The sequence below is a fragment of the Larimichthys crocea genome, chromosome XI (genome assembly GCF_000972845.2).
Source record: "Larimichthys crocea isolate SSNF chromosome XI, L_crocea_2.0, whole genome shotgun sequence".
Classification (NCBI taxonomy): Eukaryota; Metazoa; Chordata; class Actinopteri; family Sciaenidae; genus Larimichthys; species Larimichthys crocea.
In genome coordinates this window covers 6,773,681-6,798,153 of record NC_040021.1, presented here as the reverse complement: position 1 = coordinate 6,798,153, position 24,473 = coordinate 6,773,681, and the positions used below count along the sequence as shown (strand labels likewise).

At 42.1% G+C, this 24,473-nt stretch overlaps 1 protein-coding gene across 2 annotated transcripts in view; it reads left to right on the top strand.

The window, feature by feature from the left end:
- The window catches only part of syne2a (spectrin repeat containing, nuclear envelope 2a), a 72,733-nt gene that overhangs the window by 2,268 nt on the left and 45,992 nt on the right, over positions 1-24,473 (top strand). The window contains exons 2-46 of one of the 2 annotated variants that reach the window (XM_027283829.1): positions 1,269-1,330; positions 2,850-2,945; positions 3,056-3,133; positions 3,214-3,306; positions 3,408-3,601; positions 3,717-3,916; positions 4,061-4,161; positions 4,337-4,426; positions 4,595-4,708; positions 4,814-4,951; positions 5,105-5,269; positions 5,384-5,496; positions 5,609-5,777; positions 5,927-6,023; positions 6,102-6,307; positions 6,439-6,591; positions 6,753-6,890; positions 7,018-7,119; positions 7,246-7,413; positions 7,935-8,093; positions 8,174-8,878; positions 9,115-9,249; positions 10,013-10,168; positions 10,305-10,471; positions 11,507-11,825; positions 12,435-12,550; positions 12,890-13,010; positions 13,099-13,265; positions 13,621-13,771; positions 13,854-14,740; positions 15,092-15,250; positions 15,334-15,484; positions 15,595-15,753; positions 15,855-16,022; positions 16,148-16,249; positions 16,422-16,625; positions 17,958-18,163; positions 19,367-19,474; positions 19,616-19,898; positions 20,857-21,020; positions 21,841-22,156; positions 22,930-23,094; positions 23,237-23,575; positions 23,691-23,827; positions 24,206-24,335. In XM_027283829.1, the coding sequence (XP_027139630.1) occupies positions 1,269-1,330; positions 2,850-2,945; positions 3,056-3,133; positions 3,214-3,306; positions 3,408-3,601; positions 3,717-3,916; positions 4,061-4,161; positions 4,337-4,426; positions 4,595-4,708; positions 4,814-4,951; positions 5,105-5,269; positions 5,384-5,496; positions 5,609-5,777; positions 5,927-6,023; positions 6,102-6,307; positions 6,439-6,591; positions 6,753-6,890; positions 7,018-7,119; positions 7,246-7,413; positions 7,935-8,093; positions 8,174-8,878; positions 9,115-9,249; positions 10,013-10,168; positions 10,305-10,471; positions 11,507-11,825; positions 12,435-12,550; positions 12,890-13,010; positions 13,099-13,265; positions 13,621-13,771; positions 13,854-14,740; positions 15,092-15,250; positions 15,334-15,484; positions 15,595-15,753; positions 15,855-16,022; positions 16,148-16,249; positions 16,422-16,625; positions 17,958-18,163; positions 19,367-19,474; positions 19,616-19,898; positions 20,857-21,020; positions 21,841-22,156; positions 22,930-23,094; positions 23,237-23,575; positions 23,691-23,827; positions 24,206-24,335 (8,351 nt within the window). Of the gene's footprint in view, positions 1-1,268; positions 1,331-2,849; positions 2,946-3,055; positions 3,134-3,213; positions 3,307-3,407; positions 3,602-3,716; positions 3,917-4,060; positions 4,162-4,336; positions 4,427-4,594; positions 4,709-4,813; positions 4,952-5,104; positions 5,270-5,383; positions 5,497-5,608; positions 5,778-5,926; positions 6,024-6,101; positions 6,308-6,438; positions 6,592-6,752; positions 6,891-7,017; positions 7,120-7,245; positions 7,414-7,934; positions 8,094-8,173; positions 8,879-9,114; positions 9,250-10,012; positions 10,169-10,304; positions 10,472-11,503; positions 11,826-12,434; positions 12,551-12,889; positions 13,011-13,098; positions 13,266-13,620; positions 13,772-13,853; positions 14,741-15,091; positions 15,251-15,333; positions 15,485-15,594; positions 15,754-15,854; positions 16,023-16,147; positions 16,250-16,421; positions 16,626-17,957; positions 18,164-19,366; positions 19,475-19,615; positions 19,899-20,856; positions 21,021-21,840; positions 22,157-22,929; positions 23,095-23,236; positions 23,576-23,690; positions 23,828-24,205; positions 24,336-24,473 lie in introns of both variants that reach the window. The other variant, XM_027283830.1, reaches the window with a different exon arrangement.

Genomic DNA, 24,473 nt, shown 5'->3' with positions numbered 1-24,473 from the left:
TCTTCGAGCTCTCTTTCACTACTATAATAAAAGAAGAACATACACACATATAGGCCTGAAATACAACCACAAAGACTCAAAGCTCATAGACATGCAAATGTGGAGAGATGGTAAAAAGTGATGTGCAGCCATGTAGCATGGCCCTGGAGCAGTTAGAGGTTTGGTGCTCAAGGGCACCTCGACAGTACTCAGGAGGTGAACTGCACCTCCAGCATACCGTGCTCCATGTTGTACATGAGCCGCACACCCTCCAGTTCCTTAAACCAAATCCCTATGGAGTGATCTATTAACTATGCCCCATTAAGAAAGCCTTTACAATGTTATATATAGTAAAGGGTTCATGTTTTGGCAACAGCAGCTTAGGATCTGGTCTAGTACCTAAGAAGAGCCATGTATGATCAAAATCCTCTCATTGTATGTGTTCATATGTCTGTCTAGGCTATGGCTGTAAGTGTGTCTCTGTGTATATTTGCTGTGTGTGTGTGACAGCGTCAGTATCTATGTCTGTCGCTGCCTTGGAAGACTTCCCGTCTTGTAGTCAGATCCCAGCCGGCAGCAGCCTTACTTTAGCCTTAAAGAGGAAAGCCTGACATTCTGGGTCATCTAGTGTTGGAGAGTGCAACTTATATGTTGTTTAAAGTAGCTTCTTCTACTCATTATACATGGATTTACTGACTATTAGTTACAAGCATGGAGGGTGAAGAAGTCCTTCAGTCCTCTGATGTCGGTGAGTAGATTATGACCTGCTCAGATCAGCTCAGGGTGGTTGGTGTTTTGAGTCCAGCTGCAGCTGAAAAGAGATAGGTCACCAAAATAGAAAAACAGCAAGTTTAGATCAAATGCATCGGCAAACTTTGATTTTGAATGAGTTGAACTTTTGTATGAATCAGCCTGCAAGGAGTGTGTTTTCATTTTTGGAGGAAAACCACATGAAAGCATTCCTCTTAGTGATCATCATACAGCTTTATGGTAGTAAACATGCCCAGTGTAAGCCAAAATCTGAACTGATAAATAGACATATTAAGTAGTCTAAGATAACACGGGGATGCAATTTACTAATGAATTACTGTATGAATCTATTTGCCTAAGCCAGCCAACACAATCTTCCGAAATTTACAAAGAATCATTTGCAGATTTCAGTTTATTATGTTACAACAATGATATCATCGATTTTAGCATCCAGTACTTTTTAACTGTATTGATGCTGGAGACCAATTCAATACTGAATGTGTATGGATCACAATTTCTTTTGTCTGTTTCCTAAACAGTGGAGCATGAACAGATTCAGAAAAGGACGTTCACCAACTGGGTAAATGCTCAACTCTCTAAGGTATGTTGGCATATTTATATGTGACATTAAATGAGCAAGAACTTTTGTTGCTTTGTTTGAAGAAAAAAGAAACGGCTCGCATAGATTAGAAATGAAATTTAATGCTTTGAACACAAAATTGTGCCTAATTTATTCTTGTGAATTTGTAAAGAGATGATATTTTCTTCATTTACACAAAAATGTACATTCAGCTGTCAAATCAGACATATATTTTGGAAATTATCTTAATGTAAGCAGCAGTGGGTACTCAAAGTGAGTGCTGAAAATGTACACGTGAAAACTTAACATTGTGGACATTTGAAGAGGAGGTTTTAAAAGTTCTCAGTGTGTTTCTGGAATCACTGCAAGCATTTTTAGATTTTGAGATAAAAAAAAAGTGACCAGATGTGGACGGGGCCTGGCGCTTGGGAGCTGCTTCTTGTTTTGGATTTTGCTCTGTCATCATTGCATCATGGTCAAAAGACAGGTGGTGCTTATATTTCTTCCAGGCAGCTGGAAACTTGGCATCTGTAGATGCTCCTCGTGCGCCCCCCCTCCCTAACCTCAATCAACACATTTAGAGCAGAATAGTAATGAAGGTATTAATGGAAAATATAGTGAAATTAAAAAGTTGATTACTGCTTCAAAATATACTTGAGTAAAGATAGAAGTAGAGTCTAAATAAAGGAACATGATAAGTACTCTTCCTTTCAAAAAATAATTTTTACTTGAGTAAAAGTTACCACCTCTGTACGTGAGACTGTATTACATGACATTTCCTAATATTTGTTGTTTATACTCTACATAAAGTTCAGGAAAAGTAACACAAATTGTAAAATTGTTTTAAAGAACTTTACCCTGGGGGGTGTTGGAAAATTACACTACGTCATGCTGCGGCAGGGCTGTAAGTGATATGAAGCAAGCTGTAGGCATGCTGACTCATTGTTCAGGCAGGGAGGTGCATGTGGAGCAGCTCACCATGGACCTCGTTGGAAAGAGATCCCAGAGCTGCTTGTGACTCTCAGTCGGAGTATAAATAGAGCTTCAGTGAAGCAGAGCAGCACGTAATCTGAATCCAGCCACCACCTCATAACCTCATGTCCATATGACTGCCAACAAAAATCACTCGTTCATAACCTGCCATCTGTTAGACCAGTCTGTGTCCACTGACGACCCCCAACAGGAGACACTTCCTTTATGTCACTGTCATGACTCGGGCCTCAAGCTTTGACCCAGAAACCTTTGAGTGAATCCAGTTCAGTTCAGTTCTGGATGAGTTTATGAAGGGTCTATGTGTAGCATTCGAAAGATTCATGAAACCACAACGTCTTACTGTTTTGTAGAAAATTATGCAGCAAATATGACACAGTAACCAAGGGTGTATATATTTATATATGGCTGTCTAATTTGTCATCTAATTTATTGTTTTAGTCCTTGAATGAATGTGGTGTGATATGTAGTGGGTGCTTTCATGGCGCATTTTTAACAGCCGGAGAGATAAAAAAAAAAAAGTAAGACTTAATTGTGTCCATTGTTGCAGAGATGCCCTCCCTCATTTGTGTCAGACCTCTTCTCTGAGCTCAGGGATGGGTCACAGCTGCTCGACCTGTTGGAGGTGATGAGCGGCCAGCCCATGGTGAGTTACTACAATGTGCTTCTGCATAGATTCAATAAATTCCCTGCTTGAGATCTATGAGTGCTTAAAATGCATCTTATTTTCACAATAAAGTTGATTTCTCTCCACAGAAAAGACAAAGGGGTCGTGGGCTTTTCCAGCAAAGGGCCAACATTGAAACAGCACTCAACTTTCTCAAGAAAAAATCTGTAAGTTTCCACAAAAAAACAAACATGCCACTGAATCTGACGTTTGTATCATTAACACTTGTTGTGGTCGGTTGTTGCAGATCAAACTGGTGAACATAAACATCTCAGATATCATAGACGGACGGCCCTCCATCATCCTCGGACTCATATGGACCATCATCCTCCACTGTCACGTGAGTACCAATGACAAACTTATGCCACCACACATTAACCTGCTTCTGCTGCTGTGGGAAAGGAAGTATGATAGAATGATATTTCACTATCTCTGTTTTAGATTGAGGAGCTGGCCAACACTCTCTCCTACAGTTCTTGTCATTCCCTCGACTCTCTGTCCAGCCTGGACTCCTGGTCTGGCAGCCCGGCCCCAGCTAGCCCAGTCCCTGCAAGCCGAGCGTCGCCTCTCCACAGAAGCTTCAGGGTATCCGCCAAGAAGGCTCTGCTTATGTGGGTCAGGGACCAATGTAAGAGGTGAGTTATCTAACAAAAAGAAAGAGATATGACGGCTACACCTTTCTTTGTCAGGCTCGCGTGTTTTCCCTTAGCTTGCTTGACTTTGACCTTCTCTGGCACTTTCTGCCTCCAGGGTTGGTTGCTCTGTTAGCGTGAGGGACTTTAGGTCGAGCTGGAGAAGTGGAGAGGCCTTCTTGGCCATCCTGTGCTCTCTCAGACCACAGCTTGTGGATCTCTCACTGGTCCAGTCCAGAAGCAACCAGGAGAACCTGGAAGAAGCGTTTCAACTGGCCGAAAGGGTGCTCCACATCCCCCGCCTGTTGGAGCCGCAGGGTGAGGCTTCATCAAAGTAGTATTGTTACGTAAATAGTTACAGTACTTCCAAATAACAATGACAAATTACTTATACCAGTCAGAAAATATAAGCAAATGAGTAAAGTGAGTGAGTAAAAGAAGTGTTATGTTTTATTATTTCAGATGTTGATGTTAAAGACCCTGATGAGAAGTCAATTATGACGTATGTGGCCCAGTTTCTGCAGTACTCCAATGACATGCCAGCACCTGATGACCATCTGCAGGTAGGGACAGCACTGCTTTCAAAAATCTACATCCTCTCCCCTTGAAAGTTTAAATTACAGTTATAGTGCTACTGTTTCTGCTGCTTCCCTTCCCTGCTTTGAGCTTGAACCCACAATCTGTTGCATGAGTGGTGTTCATTATTTTCCCTGTTCTTTTCTGGTGGCGGCGGTGCAGCTGTTTCCTCTGGTCCAGACCTCTTCTCTTTCACCGGTGAACTCGCCTGCTCGCTTCACTCCAGCAGCTGCTGTCTCACCCTTACGTGAGGTAGCCATAGAAGTCCTCAGTACAAGTACTCAGTCAATTTTTAAGTGTCTTTCGCTCACTCCTGCAGAGCACTTTTCTAAATTAGATGTGTTTTTCATAGAGCTTTGTTTTTTCTCCTTGGTTAACACAGAGGTTTACTCACAGACTGTTTGAATTCTGAAAACGTAGGTCTCTCCAAGTGAGCGAGCACAAGAGGTGACTTGCTGGCTGCAGCAAGCTTACCAGGAGCTGTCGGAGTCTCGGACGGCTACAGAGAACTCAAGCTTTGCAGAAAAATATCAGGTACGGCGAAGCACAACGGCCGAGAGAAGAAAACTTCCACTGGTGTGTGTCATTTTGTATCGTTGCACAGCGATTTACGAGTTGTTTCTGTGTTTGGCTCATCAGGTGTTTCAGAACCTCGCTGGCTCCTTCACAGAGCAAAGGAGACCTGTGATGACTCTCCTTGCTGCAATAAGACGCCGGCCCGAGTTGAGCCAAGAGCAGTGTGCTCTCAGGACGGCGTGGGATCGTCTGGAAGAGGAGGTGAGGATAATAAGCAGCAGGGTCACACTCCCGCTCTTGTCCTGCTCCCTTATTGCATCCTGTGCTGTGCTTTTTGGTGTTTTAAGGGGGGGGGCATTATCACTCTCTCGTTTGATAATGTCACTATGTGAGTATGTGTGTATCATTCTTCAGTTGCAGAGGTGTAAAGCAGACCTGGACTCGAGCCTTCCTTCTCCCTTTGACTCAGTGATTGTTTGGCTGCAGCGTGCGGAGGCAGCGCTCAATGAAGAGGGAGGGAAAGAGAAAGATCATGCCGATGCTGCTAAAAAAGCACGAGGTCAACAAGACACGCTAAAGGTTTTTATTTTTTTTTATTTTGAAGAGCAAATTTGATCTTTCCTCTTATCAAAAATAAAAACATTGTCATCATCTATTTCACATGCTTAGAATCATGTCTGCTGCTTTTTTCAGATTTTAATTGAGCAGACGAGCCACTATGTCAATATCCTTGACGCCTACCACAATGTGGATGACTCAGGAAACGTGATAGTGCCCCTTGAAAAGTTTGATGAGATAAAAAGACGGTATGTGCCATAACACCATAAATCTTCAAGTCACTTATATTAAAAACATCTGCAGTTTGGTTCCAGTGAAACAATGAAATGATGCAGGAACACTTTGCTGATTTGAAAACAGTTTAACAGATATCCGAGTCACATCCAAGTATCAAGGGATCAAGCTGGAATACCAGGAATGCCGTCACACTGTACTGGATCTCCTGGGCCGCATCAGTGCGAAGGTTCAGACCTGGAAAGCTCCCTACAGCTCTCAGGAGACAGTGCTTGTGCTTCTGCAGGACTGGCATGTAAGTAGCTGGAAGAGTGGAACATAAAACCTCGTTACCTCATTTCCAAAAGTATACTGGTGATGTAATATCATATAATCATAAACATGCAAAGGATTAAGGGAGAAAAAAAATAGCAGAAATCATTTTTTTGTTGGACTGTTGTCTAGGAAACAGTGGAGCGCCAAGGACAGCTTTTGATTCTGGTGGACGCCCTCCAAAACCTGGAGCAGAAGGCGAATGCCTACACCAGCAAGGCAGCGCTAGGTATGAGCCGTGTCTGTGATAAGAGTTCTGAAGGATCCTATCTAAATCTCTGTAGATGATAGTTTTCTCATTCCTCAGGTGAAGATTCTCAGCGTGCTGCTCGTCAGGTGAAGGAAGCAGAGAGTGAAGCTGATTCGCTCACACAGGCTGTGACGGCCGTGAGAGGGACGATGGAGAGAGTCGTGTCTGCGTGGGAGACTTACAACAGCTGCATCACTTCTCTGCAGACGTGGCTAGCACAGAGGATACATTCACATGGCCAGTCTCCTGCTGCAGGGACGCAGGTAACCTCAGTTCACTCTGAAGTCTAGTATCTGAAAGCTGAAACGTGTATTCGTATACTGTATATCCCCTCGCAGCGAATCATAAATGAATCCTGCAGAAGAAAAGCTTTAGAATCACGTGTTTTCTGCAGGATATGAGTGAGTGGACGTCATGTCAGGCTAAGTTAAACGAAGCGGGGAACTTGCTCATTGAAGCGACAGAATCTTCAACCAGCCTCGCTCTGTCCGAGCAACTCAGCAAGGTCAACATGCAGTGGGCTGAATGCATGAAGAGGACAATGTTTGTAAGTAGGAATGTGCTCACTGCTCTTTCCACAGAGTCACAGACTTTACTCCTATTTAAATAATGTTTTTACAGTTTTTAATCTGAAGCCTAATTTATTTTATTTTGAAGGGCATACGGACGTGAATAAAGGTTGTTAGTCATGAAGCATGTCTTTCTTAGGAAGTGTCATCGGAGCCCAGTGTTGGTCCCCAGTGTCTTCAGCTGGTGCATTCACTGACCCAGGAGGCCACACGGCTACTGAGGCAACCACTAGAGGTGGCATCAGTCCCACTGAAGGCTAACAGACAGAAACTACAGGTTTGCACAGTTACAAATAAATCGAAGGATGCGTAGATAAAAAAAAAAAAGAATATAGATATATAAGATTTATACCTTTCTTTGCCTGAGGTAGTCTCTCTCTATTTTTAAACTTTCTTTTTATCAGCTACTGAGTAAAAAGATGGCTGACGTGGACCTTTCATCACTCACATCATCTCCAGACTTTCAAACAAGTCACATAGAGAAACTCCAGGAAACTCTCCCACAGGTACACCGCTAAACTCAAACTGAGAATTGATGTATTATCTTGTGTACATACAGCTGCTCTCCTGTGTTGTAGTAAGACTAAACGAAGTGTAAGCTTCAGTCTTAATTGCTTGTATCTGCATGACAGACACTTGCTGATGCAGAGAGGAGCTGTGGAGAGCTGCAGAGGGCTGCGTCCAGGCTAGAGGGCCGTCTGGCTGAGCTGGACCGCTGGAGCACAGAGGCCCTGGACTGTCACCAGCACCTAAAGGAGAAAAAGCACAGAGGACGCTCTGCATTAGAAACCACAGCCAAAGTCAGTCAAACAGAACTTTGTGTACCTTCTAATGAGGCATTATTTTGTTGTTTAAAGTCATTGCTAATGATCCTGATTCGTGAGCAATGCATGACATATGCATCATGACCTGGTTGTTGTTGTTGTAAATGGTGTAGTTACTGTGAGAGTGAGACAGCCTTTTCCGTTCATTTCCAGTTGACTGTGTTGCCAGATATGCAAAACAAACACAGTCTGCACACAGGCTAGAGTGTGCTAGAAAAAGTGGCATCTCTTCAAATACCTGGATAGTGAGTGGTGTGTGTGTGTGTGTGTGTGTGTGTGTGTGTGTGTGTGTGTGTGTGTGTGCGCGCACAGTAAAGTAGTACTGAAACTGGGTTTAAGTGACTTGGCCCAAGGCCATTCAAGTGCGCCTTAAGGGCAACTATAAAATATAAATGTGACCTGTAAAGTTGTAAAGCGATATTAATGTTTGTTTTAGGTCCATAAAATCGAATGTCACAATAGAGATAACACTGTGTCTGCAATATAATCCTTTCTAGGTCCTGATATCTCGAGGCCTGCAGCTGCAGAGCCAGATGGTAACTGAGGGACAGGATCTGCAGGACCTCGTGGCTCGAGTACAGAAAACCTCTCCTCTGCAGCACCTCAGCACCTCTGGCATGCAGGACAGAATATCAGAGGCACACTCTCTCTGCCAGGTGAGGTAAATTAACGTAGATAACCCTTTTCAGTTCTTCAACAGTGACTCATATTACATGTGATTTGTTTCATTTTTTAGGAGATTCTCGAGATGTTTAGTCCCCTTGGGTTTCTGCGACATGTTGAAACAGTCCATCAAACACAGAGGCAACCGGAGGCAGGGTTATTAGTTGTGGCCAGAACCAAACATGTAGACCAGATTGGGAATGTTATGCTGCAAACACAAGACCCAACTCAGGTTTCACCTGAGAGTCCATCTCAGACAGCTCAACAGATGACGAGAGGTCTCCAGGATTTGCACGTGAACACACAGGATGAACCAACCATTGTTATATCACATGTCCAAATCCAGATGCTGCCTCAGCCTTTAAAGGAACCAGAATCTCATATACACACTCCGCTTGCTCAAACTGTAAAAGAAGATGAATCATTGTTTAAACCTCATGCTCAAGCATCAAGTCCTGTTTTGTCCCCTGTTGGACCAAAGTCTCCAAAAAGTCCAGTTCTGTCTAAACAGACAACAAGTCCAGTTCCTGACCAGGAAAAGGAGAGCCCATCCGCCTCACAAACATCCAGAACAAGAGGGCAACCAAACACTCTACAGAGTAATAAAAAATCTCCACAGCGACCCGCCGTGGTCCGCGGTGAAGTTCGTTTAAAAGCCCGGTCGATGGCGAGGAGCAGACTGGAGAAGGCCAGGTTTCATCTGCAAGGACGCATCCAGCAAGCCATCAAATTATTTAGTGGCAAAGAAATTTCAGAGCCACAGGCCAAAAGGAAACAGGTACACGATGATGAAGGACTTCACAAACCCTAAACACATTTTTGCACTTGACTTGTCTGCTGTCTAGTCACTCATTGCTTGTCAAATCCTGAAAAATTCCAGACCTTAGAAACTCAAATTGTAACTTCAGAATTAGGACACATTGTTTGAAGGTCTGTGGTGTGTTGCTTTGCACCGGCTGCCAGTTTTTGCCTGTGTAGGTTTGTCCAGCTTTTACTGTATGTCTTTCTGTGCAGAGAGCTTTAAAGATTCTCCAGCCCGCCATCCTCGACGAGTTCCTGGGTGCTGTGGAGGGTTTAGGGGCCTTTTGCACTGAGCCCCAGCTCCAGGATTTGATGCTCCTCTCTGAATCAGTCAGAAAGCAGTGGGAGGTATGACGGGGTTATTACACCAACAAGAAAGGGTCGAGCTACTTCAGACATCATAACAAAAAAGGTTTAATTCAGTTTTAAAACCAGTTAGCCATGCAGCACATTAAAGTAATTCATTAATACCTAAAGTTTATTGTTTATTGTTCTCTCATCAGTTAGAAAAATGATATTTATTACATTACAATTATGATTTAAGAGTAACAGGAGGAGATTGATACTAGTCTGTGCTTTAAAATTTAAACTCAGTTTAGCTTAGCATTAAGCATTAGGAAAACAGCTAGCCTATCTCTGTCCAAACATAAAAAATACAAATAAGAAAACAGCCTACCAACACCACTAATGAACACCTTTTATCTCAATTATTTAACCTGTACAAAGGTGTAAAAATGTTGTTAATTTTGTATAGTCTTCATGTAAAGTTGAGCTAACCGTCTCTTGGCTGTAGCTTCATGTTAAATGGACAAATATGAGATATGTGATATTAATCTTCTTATCTAACTCTATTCTACTTCTACGCTACTATTCCATTAAAATATTGGTTGAAATAATATCCTGTGAAATTAAAATTTTAACTTTTACTTACAGTGTTTTACTTTTTGGGTTATCCCACCTGTAACACTGCAACTCAACTAAAAAGCCCAATTAACTCTTTTATTTTACGTGTTCATGTTAGCTATATATAATGTATATACCATCATAACCACTTACATTTTTCCTTCCAAATTTTCATGACAAAGTTTCTGCTTGTTTGTGTCAAACTCAGGACGTACGCACAGAAATAGCCGCCTTTGTTCCCATCTTATGGTCTAAGATCACAGAGGGAAAGCAGTCATTGTCTGTTGTGCAATGTGAAGCGCAAACTAACGCTCCGCACGAAGCCACTGACCAGTGTGACCATGACTCTTTGCTACAACAAAAGGTATTTTGCATAACTCTGTAACATAAACTTCTAATCGTGTTGTGTGGCAAACTGTATGACTCTGGGAGAGGAATCAGATCAGCCAGAAAGAAAAAGATACTAGTGTCAGTTTCTCAGAAGTTCACATTCCTCGCAGGCCGTCATGGATGAAGCTGCATCGGACGAGGAACGTGTTGAATCGCTCCAAGAAGTGTGTGAAATACTAACACCAAGAAAATCCCCCTGCCTGGAAACAGAACAACTGAAGGAGTCGGATGAAGCGCAGGAAACACAACCCAGTGACACAGTGCTCCCGTCTGACTGGTAAGACAATGCTAAAGAAAAGAGAGACACCATGAGGTGTAACATAGTAAACATAACTGCTTCTAAGAAGGAAACAATACGATCTGTGTCTCTTAGATGTATTTTCACACATAATCTGCTCTGAAGCAAAAGTTAAACATAGATTTTACACAGCTCTGTGCCGTAAACTCTCTGGAACCAGAGCAAGTCAAACTTTTCTTGAGTTAATCTTGTGATGGGATCACACCAGCTGCAACGCCCGTCAACATATTTTGTAAATGTGATAGTGTCTCAACTGCAAGACGGAGTCACGAACTGCTCCAAGATGGATGTGGTTCAACCCATGAGTACTCAGTAGTCATTACTACATTACACCACGACTACTCTGTGGGTCGAACCACATCCATCCACAAAATCTGTCCACACACAGACATATAAACACCTGGCAGAGTACTTAATATCGCCTTCAGTTCCCACTATGGTATAGTAGGTGCACGTTTACCATGAAGACACACAAACAGACTCATAAGTTGAACACAATATCACTGTCGAAGTTGGTAAATAATTTTACATACAGATAATTGTGTGTACTGTACATAAGTATTTGAGACTTTACATATGTATTTCATGCCTGAGAAATATATATCAAAAATATATCATATTTTAAAATTAGAGATAAAAATGAAGGTCCTTTCTGCTGCTGAAATAAATTGGAGAAAAGTTTAAAACTTATTTTTCAGAAAGGAAGCTAAAGCTATTTATTGGTAGGTAACACATTAAACATTTTGAAGAATGTCAGATATTAGAATAATTTTATTTGAACATTTTATTCAAAAGTTGAATTATAAACTCTAAAAAAAAGTTGGTCTATAAACTGTGAATTGATTATGAATGAAGTTGAACTGCATCATTTAATTGAAGCAGACAGGCATTTATTAACAAGTGTCTCTCTGTAATCCTTCAAGTCTATTAATCTTAATGAGGGTCCCCTTGGACTGAGTGGTTCTGCCCGACCGACCCCGACCTCCCACTGATGAACATTTCTTTACTCAGCAGGGGACAGCAGCTCCGGGGAAACACCCCGCTGAGAGCGACTGGCATGTCAGGCGACACACAGCAGAGCAACGATCTCCCACAGAAACAAAGCGGGGGCAGCCCAGAACAAGACCTCTCACCTCTGGGTTGGGCTGCGTCAGTGCGGTCGAGCAGTGATTTCCTCCAGCTGCGAGCTCAGGACGTCCCAACGGAGAGCGAGGATGACCTGACACAGCGTAAAAAAGATCTAAAGCCCTCACATCGAGCCAAAGAGCAGCCGCTAAAAGCTCGTCTACTGGACATCACAGAGAGCAGACAGCAAACCCAAACTCAGATACAGGTATGAGGAGAACATACAAGTGCTTTTATATAGATTTAATATTAGATTTGGTGCTTTGTGAGCTCAGAGTTGCAGCTATTTGTATTTTTTAAAAGTAATTAAAGGTTTATTTTTACTGTGTGGTAAGGTTTGAGATTTTATTTGCCACTTCTTTTTATGTAAACCTTGCATTCAAGTTTGATATTATACCTCATAGTTTGTGTGAACATGATTGTCCACCAGTGTCTGTGCAACAACAGTAAATCATAATAAGAACTACTAAGACATATGACATGACATGTAGAGAAAAAAGGGGAAAATAACTTGGATGTAGTATTTTATTTTGAAATCCTGGACATTTCTATTTCTGCACATTTTGCCTTCCTTCAGGATACTTCCAAATTTCACTCTCAAAATTACAAATGTAAACATAAACTTCACATCTTATCTATAAAATGCCTTTAAAGTGGCCTTTCTTTAAGTCTCAGCCGTTTCATTGGCTGTAACTAACACTGTGCAGCAGCAGCTGCTGCAGGGCACTAATCCTCCGTAATTGGATAGGCTCGCCGCTCCATCTTTTCCTCTTTTCTTCGCCGGGTTACCGACGACTCTCTCCCTCTCATCTCCCAGGTGGTTGTCACGGGCAACACTGTGGAGTCCAAGCATGAGGCAGAGTGGACCGTCATCGCGGAGGCAGCTGCCAGACCACAGGAAGAGCAGTCCTTAGAACAGGAAGTACTGGAAAGGTGTGCTTATATAACAGTCTCAAGATAAAGTTGACAGATAAGCGGGACATAATCTAGAATTGAATTATTGCTTCTTCTTTGGCTTTAAGGATGTCGCTGGGATCAGCAGCATCCTTTGAAAGTGACAATTTTATCATTTTTGTAAGCAGAGATTTACATTTTACTGTGAATTTACTTTAAATCTTTAAATCACCCTCAAATAGTTAGCGTCTTATTTTCAGTGTAGTGAAATGGATACCAGTATAAAATGAACTTGATGTTACAGATTTTGCAGCAGGCTGTGTTTCCATGTAGCCAGTCTCAGAAAACATTGTCTTGAAACAATGTGAATCTTTCCAGGTACAGAAAGTCCTGCTTAGTATTTCAGTCTCAACTCCAGAAGAACAAGCAACATTTGGAGGCGTTTATCCCAGACCGAGTCACCATCACCACCCTGCCGAGCCAAGAGAAGCAACTACAGGCAATGATGCGTCACTTCACCACCTTACATTCATATTCAACCATTATTCAAGCCGTGTATCATTTGTAAACATGTCTCTCCTCGACAGACATTAAAACAGGAGACGGAGGCTCTGTGGTTTGAGTTTGAGCTCCAGCATGGCCAGCTGTCCCAGCGCTCCCATCTGATGACCACAGACGATAAAGGTGAAGTGGAAAGAGACTGGATACAGCTGACTCAGCAGTGGAGAAACCAACAAGTGTGCCTAGAGAGCAGGTACAGATTTAATTGTTATTATTATTATTATTTTTACATTTTTGGCACATAAGTGTCTAGACACATAATAATAGTGTTACTGGTTTTAATCATTCACCTTATCCGATATATATCATTTCACAAAGACTGTAAATGTAACATAAGATGAATTTAAAACTAGGGGCTTTCGATCACATCACATCATCTTCATCAGCACATCAAGTTTGCAGAGTATTTATGGAAATGTAGATGCTAAAATTTCCATGTAAGCGTCTTTAAGCACTTCTTCTGTCTCACTTTACAGTTCATTTAGCAGCTTTCAATCTTATTACACGTATTCTAACAAATAAAGTTTCTTTTACTTTGTTTGTGTCAGGATGACATCTGTAGAGAATACTGCCAACCTGATGGAGTCTGCAAATGACCAGACGGCACTGATCAGAGAAAAACTAGACCAGATCCTCAGAGAGTCTGTAGACGTCTCCTCCTTCACCTTGACTGATCCTGGACTAGTATCTGATTTGAAGGTAGGTCGATGTGTGTTTTTTTTTTTTTAACAAACTTAAATTCTGTGTGAATATTATCAATAAACCCTCTCGCTTTACTCAGGAGATGGACAACAGACTGCGATCTGAAATGAGAAAGTTATCAGAAGAAGAGGAAAGACAAGGGTCGGACGCCACATCCCGTTCACCCCTCTTCCTGGCTCTGCACAACAGTGTCCATCATCTTGAACAACTCAGACAGCGGCTGGAGAAGGTTCAGTCAGCTGTCCGGGACCTGGATCGCTTCCTGGCCACAGTAAGGGAAGTCGAGGCTGAGATCCCAACACTGTTGGCAAACCAGGACCCCAGCAGACAGCAGAATGAGGCAGACTTGGAGCAGGAGAGACGTTCTTGGCAGGCAACAATGCAGCAGAAGTTGCAGACTGCTGCGGAACAATCTGACAGTGTTGACAGCACTTTAAAGGCAGTGGGGATGACTCTGGCCATAGATGGTGCAACAGCGACATGCCAGGATGTGGTGACATCATTGTCTCAGAAAGCTGTGGATGTGGAGAAAGAACTGATGAGAGTCTGGAAGAGGGAGAGAAAAGCAGAGCCACTTCCGATGGGAAAGGAACAAATCCAGGAGTTGAATCTTACTGAGATACGTCAGACGAAGACTGAGGATGATTCACCACAGGAACAGGAGTATCCCACAGAAAGTAGGATGCAAGAGGAGTCAGGAACGGAGGCCAAAATGAGTTGGCTGAAAGGAAACAGTGCTACAAAGACACACAGGGAGAAGGAGGTACAAACATGCAAGTCTGAAGAGGATGTTTTAAAAGCCAAGGATGAGAGAAGAAGGAGAATCAGCCAAATTAAGAAAGAGGGAGAAGAGAAGGAGAGTTTGATCCAGAGGAGATTTGCCTTGTTAGTCGCATTGAGGGAGATAATGGGAGCAGCTGAGCAGCTGGGGTTACAGGAGCCCTCCCTGCCTGCTCTGCAGCAGAGGTACAACACTGACCTGAGTCCAGAAACAAATCATTCTGATTGATGGTCAATGATTGCATTATGTAACTAGACTGACTTTTAGATATTTTACTGTGACTTCGTAAAGCTTTTTGGAATTTGCATACAAACATCAAATATATATTTCTGCATCTGCTTGCTGCAGCACATTATTGTTGCTATATGATGCTTAACGTTTGGGAAATATTAGAACCCAACATGATGTGTTTTTATTGCTGCACTACAGCATCCAAATGAAAGCAAGTTAAACTTTTAATAAACGTCAGCTCATCTCAGTTCCCCCCTTCCCACGTGTGACTCAGCACCTTCATGATTGTGTGTCACCTGCTGCAGGACACGGGCCTTGACCGAGCTGGAAAGTCGTCTTGTTGGACACATGGCTGAGCTGCAGCACATACAAGACGCATGTTTACAATCAGGAATCCCTGACGTGAGTCATACCAGAGAGGTGGAGGATGTCCTGGACGAGGCGACAAAAGCAGTAGCCCAACGGTAAACAGAGCAGTTTCACTCCTTTGTGAGTTACTACTATGAGCACTTTCCTGAGTTTGTGTTGTGTTGTGGATCACACGCAGGCTGGAGTGGTGTAACGTCCTAACAGAGCTGCTAAAGAGGTTTCAGAGCATTCGCGGGGAGCTGAATGGGACGCTGCAGAGCGCAGAAAGCACCATCAGTGAACAAGCCTCCTACATGGGGAGAGACAACTTGCAGAGACTGCACACTAAGGTAGATCACACTGTTGAACTAAAATGACGAAGGAATACAACATAAACAAAATAGTTTGTGTCTCCCTGTGAATAAAATGTGTGTGTTTCTGTGTTTCTGTGGTTTCTCAGGTCCGGGACACAAAAGCAGAACTGAACGGCCTCGGGGACGGCATAGAGGAGGTCCGCAGTGTCTGCAGACATCTTCACACTCATCTCCGTCACATCCCAGAGTGCACCGTCATCCCATTCGAGCATGAAGCAGATGCTCTCATGGACCGCTGGCTGGATGTGAGTGCAGCCAAAGTTTCAACATTTTATTACAAAACTTTAGAGATTTGCTTTTATTGTTTCCCGTGTCATATTTTAATTCATCAAAATCATTCTTGCAGATATCAGAAAGAACAGATTCCCACATTGAAAACCTACATCTTAGCCTGACTCTGTGGGATGGGGTCCTCCAGCTGGGAGCAGAGGTGGAGAGCTGGAGCGCCAATAAATTAGCTGCATTTGCTCAGTCTCCATCTTTTCAGACGGAGGAAGACGTCAGAACGTCGCAGGTAAAACTTCATGTTTCACTCTGTGATACACATGTTCAGATCTGGTCTGGGCCGTCTCATGAGAAGTTGAATGTTCTCCATATTTTTACTTTAAACAGTGATTATTTCCCTCTAACTGTCTCCAGAATGAGATTCAGGCCCAAGAGGAGAATATGGAGCGTTTCCACCGAAGAGCCACTGAGATTCAGGTGCTGCTTCAAAGCTCAGAGCCTCCTCTGGAGCTGCAGGTACAGCATGAGATTCAGTTTTGCACATACACACAATACATTTTCTTTTTGGTGCCTTGCTACAGGAGGTTATGGTTTACTTTGTGAGGCCCAGAACCACCTCAATATCCTGTCAGTGGTGGATCAGATAGAATAACAGCAGGTCTCTCTTGTCTGATTTTGTTTTGTCCAGGTTGTGGAGACCCAGATGAGGAAAAAGATAGAGCAGCTGAAGGAGGTTGTTTCCGAAGCCGAGGATGTTTACAGGCAGACGGTGGCTGCTAAGGAACACGTTACTGCCAGAATGGCTGAATGCTTTAACTCCCTGCAGAAGATTCAGGACTCCCTCCTCACTCTCAGCGGTTCAGATGTCGCAACAGTCCTTGCAAAACTTAAGGTGAGTGCTTAAATGAGACTGATTTGTATAAATACATACGAAATACATTTAAATAAACCTAAAACATGAAGTGAAGCTTTATCCTTCCTAATTTAGACACTGTATGTTGGTTTATTTGCTCACATCTTGGTGTCAGGTAGGGAAACTATTGGGAAATGTTCCATGTGTTGTTGTGACTTTCCTTTTTCCTGGTGTCTTGGTTGTGAACTCAGTTCAAAATGTAAAATATAATTAAAAAAAGGAGAGCAGTTATTATTTTAATATTATAGTCAAACACACAGCAGTGTGTAGTCCTATCAGCAGCAGAATCTGGATACTGCAACTGGCATCGATCTGGTCCCTTCCACAACATAGGAGACTGCATCTGCATCGATCTGGTCCCTTCCACAACATAGGAGACTGCATCTGTCTATTTTACTTACCTTCAAACTCCCAAAACAACAAAAATAGCTACGAAAATGGCATCTAAACATTTATTTGAAGTTCTTTCTGGAACCTTTAAACTGGTGTTTGAGCAACCCGGGGACTCTTTTTACTTGAACAACCTGGACAGAAGAGACGAGACAAGACAGCAGCGGTGAGTGACTGAACAAAGACACTGTGTCTATTCTTTACAAACATTCAATCATTTCTTTTTAGCATATGTGAAAACCCTGTGATGCATTTCTCTTACAGGACAGCTGGCCCTCAATCAGTACCTGCTGAGCAAAACACTCCACCAGTAGCAACACACACACACGTATGACAAAATTCAATAAAATGGATTCAACCAGCAGGAGTTTGTGTCATTTTTTTCCACAATCCTGTCCCTTTTCATTACATAAAAACCATGAAAAGTGAAGCCCCTGAAACAAGTCTTTACTACTTAAAGTGGTCTTTAGTGGTGGGATGTAGGGTCAGCCATGTTTGAGTCCACATTTCTGTTGGAAATGGTTTATATTTGTTCTTAAGTCCGTTTGTCTGACAGCTTCTGTGATTACAAAATATTATTTTAATGTCACTATATGTTTACTATATTGATTCACTATATATATATAGACCGCAGTGCACAGGCACTGAAACAATCGTCTGAAAGCAACAAACTGCAGCAGTTTTCAGCAGAATTGTCACATTTATACACGTTTGTTGTATTTTATTTTTCTTATTCTGGGGTACTTAAAAACTTTTGATTTTACACTCAAACCCAGACTTACCAACTATACTATCAAAATAATTTGAGAGGAGCTTTAATCGTGTAAAAACGGAACCCATGCTGTCTTTATTAGTGTTCATGTAAATGTTTGAAGTGGCCGTATTAGAGAAGATATTGATGGCAACTTATTTCTTCTACAGGATCTACTTTTCGAGCTTCAGACCCAGGATGAGCAGGCGGAGAGTGTGTTTGAGGACCTGCGTGTCCTGGCTTCCATAGCGAGTTCATCCAGCCTACAGAGTCTGTCTGAGGACGGGATGCAGCTGCAGGACAAAGTCAGAAACACTCATCAGCTCCTCTCTGCGGTGGGAGAGGACACTGAGAGGAATATCCAGGCTTTCGACCGGTAACAGGCATCATGTTTAGATGTTTCAGTTTTCATTGTCACTGTCATGTAATGTGTAAAACATTGATTAATGTCTCTTCTGTAACCGTATAGCATGCATACACACATCAACACAACATGCAACAGTTACACATTACAATAATGGCACGAGAAAGCTGCTGGGCGGGTTTTTCTGGAGTTCTGAGGCTCTCTGTTTCTTTGTCTAATAGCTGCTTCATCATTTCACCGTGTTTCAAAAGTTGTCATCAGGGGATCACACGAAGGAAAGAGCAGACAAATCCAGACTAAGCCAGACTGAACATAGTAACTTATGAGTGTGAAAGTATAAGAGCTGCGTGAGCGTGAGCTACCATCATACATGTCAGTAGTCAGTTGTAATACTTACAGATGAGATTTGGATTATTTTTGCAGCATGTTTATGTTGTCTTTATGTTAATATATATGCTGTAATCTTTTTTTTAAATCAGTGATTCTAGTGTTTAGACTATTTTTGAACTATCTTCAGCTTTTCACAAGTGTTTTTAGTGGTTTAAATGAAAATTTGCTGATTTCAGGAAATCAAGGCAACAAAAACTCATTTAAACATTTTGAAAGTTTACATAGAAAAAAAAAACAACCTTATTGCTTTGTTAGTAGTTTCTTTAAATTGAATTAAAGTATATTTTTTTGTTTTTGTCTACAAATCCCATGAAAAGACCAAAACAAAGTTAATCCGTCTCTCATTACGTTCTGACATCCTCAGGCACTCTGTGGCACTCAGCCATTCAATACAGCTGAAGATCCACAGTAAAGCTTTAAACACAAGTCACAAATAATATATAAATATATACTTTTATGTTTTTTTAAAAAGGTGAATCATTTCTTAAAATAGCTGGGTACTGTAGTTTTTAGCAAAAGTTGCTCAAACAGAAGTAAATAGTCATTTGTTGGTGATTATTTGAGACTATAGATTCGGTACGTTACTGAATAATTACAGCAGCAGGACAGTGTATGCAGGATTGTAGGATGAATCCATTGTTGGTTCCTCATCACTGAAACTCACTGAAACTGTCTTAGAGATTCATCCAGTTCAGAAGTACAGCAGGACAAGTTCAACTTGTTTTTTTTTAAGTCTATGTTTTTATTCTGCAGCAGAACCATTTTCTCACCATGATGTCACTTTAATCTACAGCGCTTTGTGTTCATACTGTGCATGTGTCGTAGGCTGCAATCGGAGAGCGAGCATTTGGAACAATGGTTGCAAGCTGTTGAAGAAAAGGCAGCAAAGGAGCAGGGTCTTAGTCTCCTGCAGGAGGAAGCACTTCAGCAAAGGTAGCAAATCTTGTACAAAGGTCTTCAGGTCAAGACTTTATATTTAGTAACCTGACAAGTCACTATTCAGTTCTAGTCCCCTTCACTAATATTTGAAAATGTAAATAACGTGTAACTAAGCATGTCTTTTCCGCCCTGCAGGGTGAGGACAGAGGCCCTCGCTCAGCTCGTGTCTTCCTTACAAAGCAGCACATTTCAGCAGTCTGCTCTGGTGGAAGAAAGCAGCAGACTGCTGCACCGATGCAACAGCTTTTACGCCAACGTACTGCGTGGCTCCACGGAGAAGCAAAGCGCTCTGACCGGGGACATCGAGGTGTCTCAGACTCAGTCCTCGGTCGGAGACCTGAAACAAGTTATTGACTCGCCACCTGTTGAAAACCTCGGTCTCCAGAGTGGTGGAGAGCAGAAAGCTCACAGCACTCAGGTAAGAAAATATGCTCAGTTTCTCTACATGCCTGAGAGGTGAGGTGATTTCTAAGAGTGTAACCTGCTGAATCACACGTGAGCTGAGTTTCTGTTTGGACACACTACAATGAGGCAAAATGAATACTTTATTTTTTTAATTTAGTGTCATGCAGTTATAAAATTCTCAAGTACTGCATTTAAGTATAAATTTAAGGTACTTGTACTTTCTCCTGACCAATTTGTACATACAAAACACATGCAGAGCTTATAAAATATGATGTTTTGTCGTAATTTTAACGAGCCAATAGTTTTTACAAGTACAGCTGAAATGATCAGTAGAGTAACTGATTAGTCCATTGAAAGAAAATTAATTTGTACCAATTTAAATAATCATTTTAGTAATTTGTCATGCAAAAACATTTCATGGTTCCAGCTCTTCAGATGTGACGATTTGCTACTTTTGCTTTTAGACTTACTTATTAATGAACATTGTCACTCTGGGCTCCGGGTAATTGCATTTCTCACTATTTTCAGGATTTTTAGAAATGAGCTTTAACAGTAAAATCCTTCTTTTACATTAATGAATGAGTGAGATCCAGTACTTTTACCTTTAGTACAATTTTCTGATTATGCTTACAGTAACATTTTCAATGCAGGAGTATTTTTACAGGTATGGTTTCAGTACTTTTACTTAAGTGGAGGATTTGAATGCTTCTTCCACTGCTGCTAAACTGGCAGTTGTTACTGCGGTGTGTAAAGGGTGTGGTCACACTGATGTGTTGTCTTTTCATCTGCATTTGTTTCTACTTGTTCTGTAATAAGGAGTGTCCATTTGTTAAACAAAAAGATTTTGGAATGGCGGATTAGTCTGCAGACAGTAGAAAAACATAGCAACACTTTCTTCAGGCCGTGCAGTAACAGAACGGTGTGACTGCAGTGTAAAGAGTTAAACGACTCATCTGGGAAATATTTCTCAGGCTGCAGTAAGCGCGATGGCGGAGGGGGAGGCTCACCTTGAAGAGCTCAGAGTCTCTGACAGAACGTGTGATGGAGACGACCTGAAACAAGACGTTCAGGAAACCATTCAGACGGCAGACGAGCGGCTGAGGGACCTTCTCCAGTCAGCTCAGCCTCATCACAGGTGAGTGGAGCAAGCCGGAAGGCTTTTCCTCAGCCATTACTGACAAAACATAGACAGTAAGCTTAAGTAAAATAGATAGGTGAAGAACTATAAATCTTAAGTTTGGAAATGCTGAGCTGCATTATGCAAATACTTTGCTTGGTAATTCTCACTAATAAATAACTTGTTTCCTTTTTACATTTAGAGAGGTTATTTTACACAACGGCTGATATTAGACACTCCAGCATCTGAATGTGTTAAAGTGAAGATTTATCTAAATATAAAGGACCTGTTGGAAGATTTTGGAGAAATGAAAGCACATAATCAGTTTCTTATAGCATGAGTCTAATCCACTGGGCCTGCTTTGCCTGTGAGACTGCTCTCTCACATGTAGCTTCATCTTCTCGCCTCTGTTAGCTGTGCTCAGTCCAAATGTCCCACACTCATGCTGTACTTTCCCTACAATATCCCAAAGTTCTGCCTGAGCTCCGGGAAACCTCCGTTGGGTTAACAGTGCCATGTCCACCCATGCTTTTGGCTTTGCTTTTGTTTTATTTACACTCCAAAATCCCTTTTCCATCTCGGGTCACAGTGGTGAGGCATTGTGGGGGTCCCAACCAACTTCAGATGTGAGAGTGAATCATTCTTACCAGCCTTTAAATTAGATACATAATACACTGTCAGGGCCTACAACAATCATGGTGGCAGAACAAACTCATACTGATAACACCACCTTCTGTCTCCACCCTATGATCTGCTCCTTATGATTAAGACCTGCATCATTCCACCCACCTAAACTTTTAACCTGCTCCTCCTAAGTCTAGTCTTTGTTCCTCTTCAGTGTTCCTCACGCTGATCTGGACCTCACCTCCTCCTACCTGGCCCAAAGACATCAGGCGTCTCGCAGAGTGGAGGAGCTGCAGCACAGAACGGCTCAGCTCCCCACGTTATTCCCCTGGCTGGGCACGGCTGAGCGCAGACAAATCCACCATCAAGCCCGTCAACTGCAGGATGAGACCGAATCTCTGCAACTAACTCTAAGCAGCCTGGCTGAACAGAGGAGGCAGCTCGCAGAACGAACCAGCGACAACACGTGGAAGGATTCCTCATCGGATGAGCTGGAGACCTGCTGGTCATCACTGATGGCAGAGCTGAAGGTAAAACTTCATGTTCAAGGGATTCAGGTGAAGTCTCAACGGGTTTTAGGACTGTGTGCCTGCATCCCATTCTGCCAGGAAATACATGGAAAGCAGCTTAACTAATTAAAAAAAAGGAAGGAAGAAGGAAAATAAATATCCAAATAGGATCACAAATTGGTGCTGATCTTTAGGAAATGTATTATCATTATTAACCAGGAGGTTTTCCCTCCACTAACCGGAAGCAACTGTAACACCATAAAGCTACATACATCAAGTTAATATTGGTAGCTAAAAATAATGCTTAAGTGCTTTAAAAAGATAGCCATAAGTAATGGATAAACAGTTGAAATGATTACCTACAGATTATAGTTATAGTAATGGATAATTTAAAGTACGTTGTGGCAAGTAAAATTAAAATCCCCACAAAGCTGACACTGTCAGTTGACATACAGTAATAGTAGTTAGATAAAAGTATTGGTAAACAGGTGAAACACTTAGCCTGAAGTAATGTATAAACAGGTGGTGCAATTCCCCAAAAATATTGAATAAACAGGTAAAAAAAAGGATATAGTCTTTATTTAGCTCTTAATGTCGCATTAACATGCACAAAATCAAATGAAACGAACACAGCTGGAACGTGACACAGGCTCAGTGAAGGGATTCATGAGGTCACCTGATGTGTGGGATGTGTTGGGCAACGTCAGACTAAAAAGGTTGGGAACCACCGGTTTAGTATAATGACAATAAATCTGAAATGATGAGCTCATCTGGTGTGCCTGAATTGTCCATAGGGTGTGTGTTCCCGCCTCGAGGAAGGTGCGTGTAATGAGGAACATTTTGGCCGGTTACTGCAGGACTGCCACCATAAATTGACGTCCCTGCAGGAAAGGATGTCAGCCTGTCAAGCCCAGAAAGAACACTCAGCTGGACCAATCACTGATGTACCAGCTCTGGAGGTGAGGTCCATTAAGTAAACTGACCGGCTGAATCACGTACAAACCTGCCGTTATCCGCTCTGCATAAAAACCATGAACTTATATTGTATTTCTATTTATAAGAAACATATCATGCTTATCTGTCACTCTCTCCACTCTCCAGGCTTTGCTACGAGAAGTAACAGACACAGAAAAAGACCTTTTACAGATTGTCACACTGAAGGACTCTATCACAGCCAGCTCCACGGTCAAGGCCCGGGCCAGCCTCTGCCAGCAAGTCAGCAAACTCCAAAACCACAAGAGGGCACTAGACAGTAGCATCAGAGAAAATCTGGCACTGCTCTCAGAGGACAGCAACCAGAGAGCTCAACAAGTGGAGGAAGAGGTCTCCTGTGTGCAGACAGCACTGAAAGACCTGGCTGAAAATGTTGGAAAACTGTGTGAGGACAGTGAAGTGTTGCCTGATATCAGCCAGCTCAAACAGCAGTGGCATACAATACAGGTATTGTTAATAGATCCTACAACAAGTTCATAGATTTGCCCATCTGTTTACACACCTGCCTCAAACATGCTCACATAGGAGACGGTTTCATCAAAGACGGATTTTTCTCTCTCAGGATTGTGAAACCAGACTGACAGAGTTGGCTGCGAGAGTTCACGACCTGCAGAAGACCGGAGAGTCGAGCGCCACGCGAGAAACACTTCCTGCAGGTGTCATTTGGACTGTTGATGCAGTTGCCAAAGACGTTGACAGGTACTTACAAAACAGAAAAGACTAATCATGCAAATCTTTACTCCAAGATCAAGTACCTAAAGGTACATTTGAATGTTAAGACACTGGTATAATTACTTTTAATACCAAAGTCATTTTTTACATAAACTCATTTTTATATGTTGGACATAAAGCTACCTCAAAATCAAGTTGTTTTATGCCACATATCAGGTAGAGAGTCCTCGTTTAAAGTTTTTGGGCCTATGGTGGGATTGTCTTTTCCAGTCTAGTTATTAAAACTCATTCACAGCAATGCCCAGAAAAGGGTTTGGATGGAAAGGAAAATAATGCTCTATAGATATTTGAACAAAACACCTTCTTGAAAATCTTTGTTGGTTTTCTCTCGTGTTTTCTCTCTAGTCTCAGGTCCATTTCTCTACGGAAGAAGCAGGATTGTGCTGCAAACACCGCCAACATGGTGAGACAGATCGTCAGCCAGCTGCAGACGTGGAGCCAAACAGTACAAACTGAAACGTCATCCCCCAGCCAGGTAATGCAAAACTAATGTGTCCATCCATTTATCTATTAGTCAAATTCAGAATATTAACAAATATGCACATTTATGTAACAAGCCACACAAACAATGTGTGTCTATTCTATTATTACTTACTTACTTTTCTTTATAATA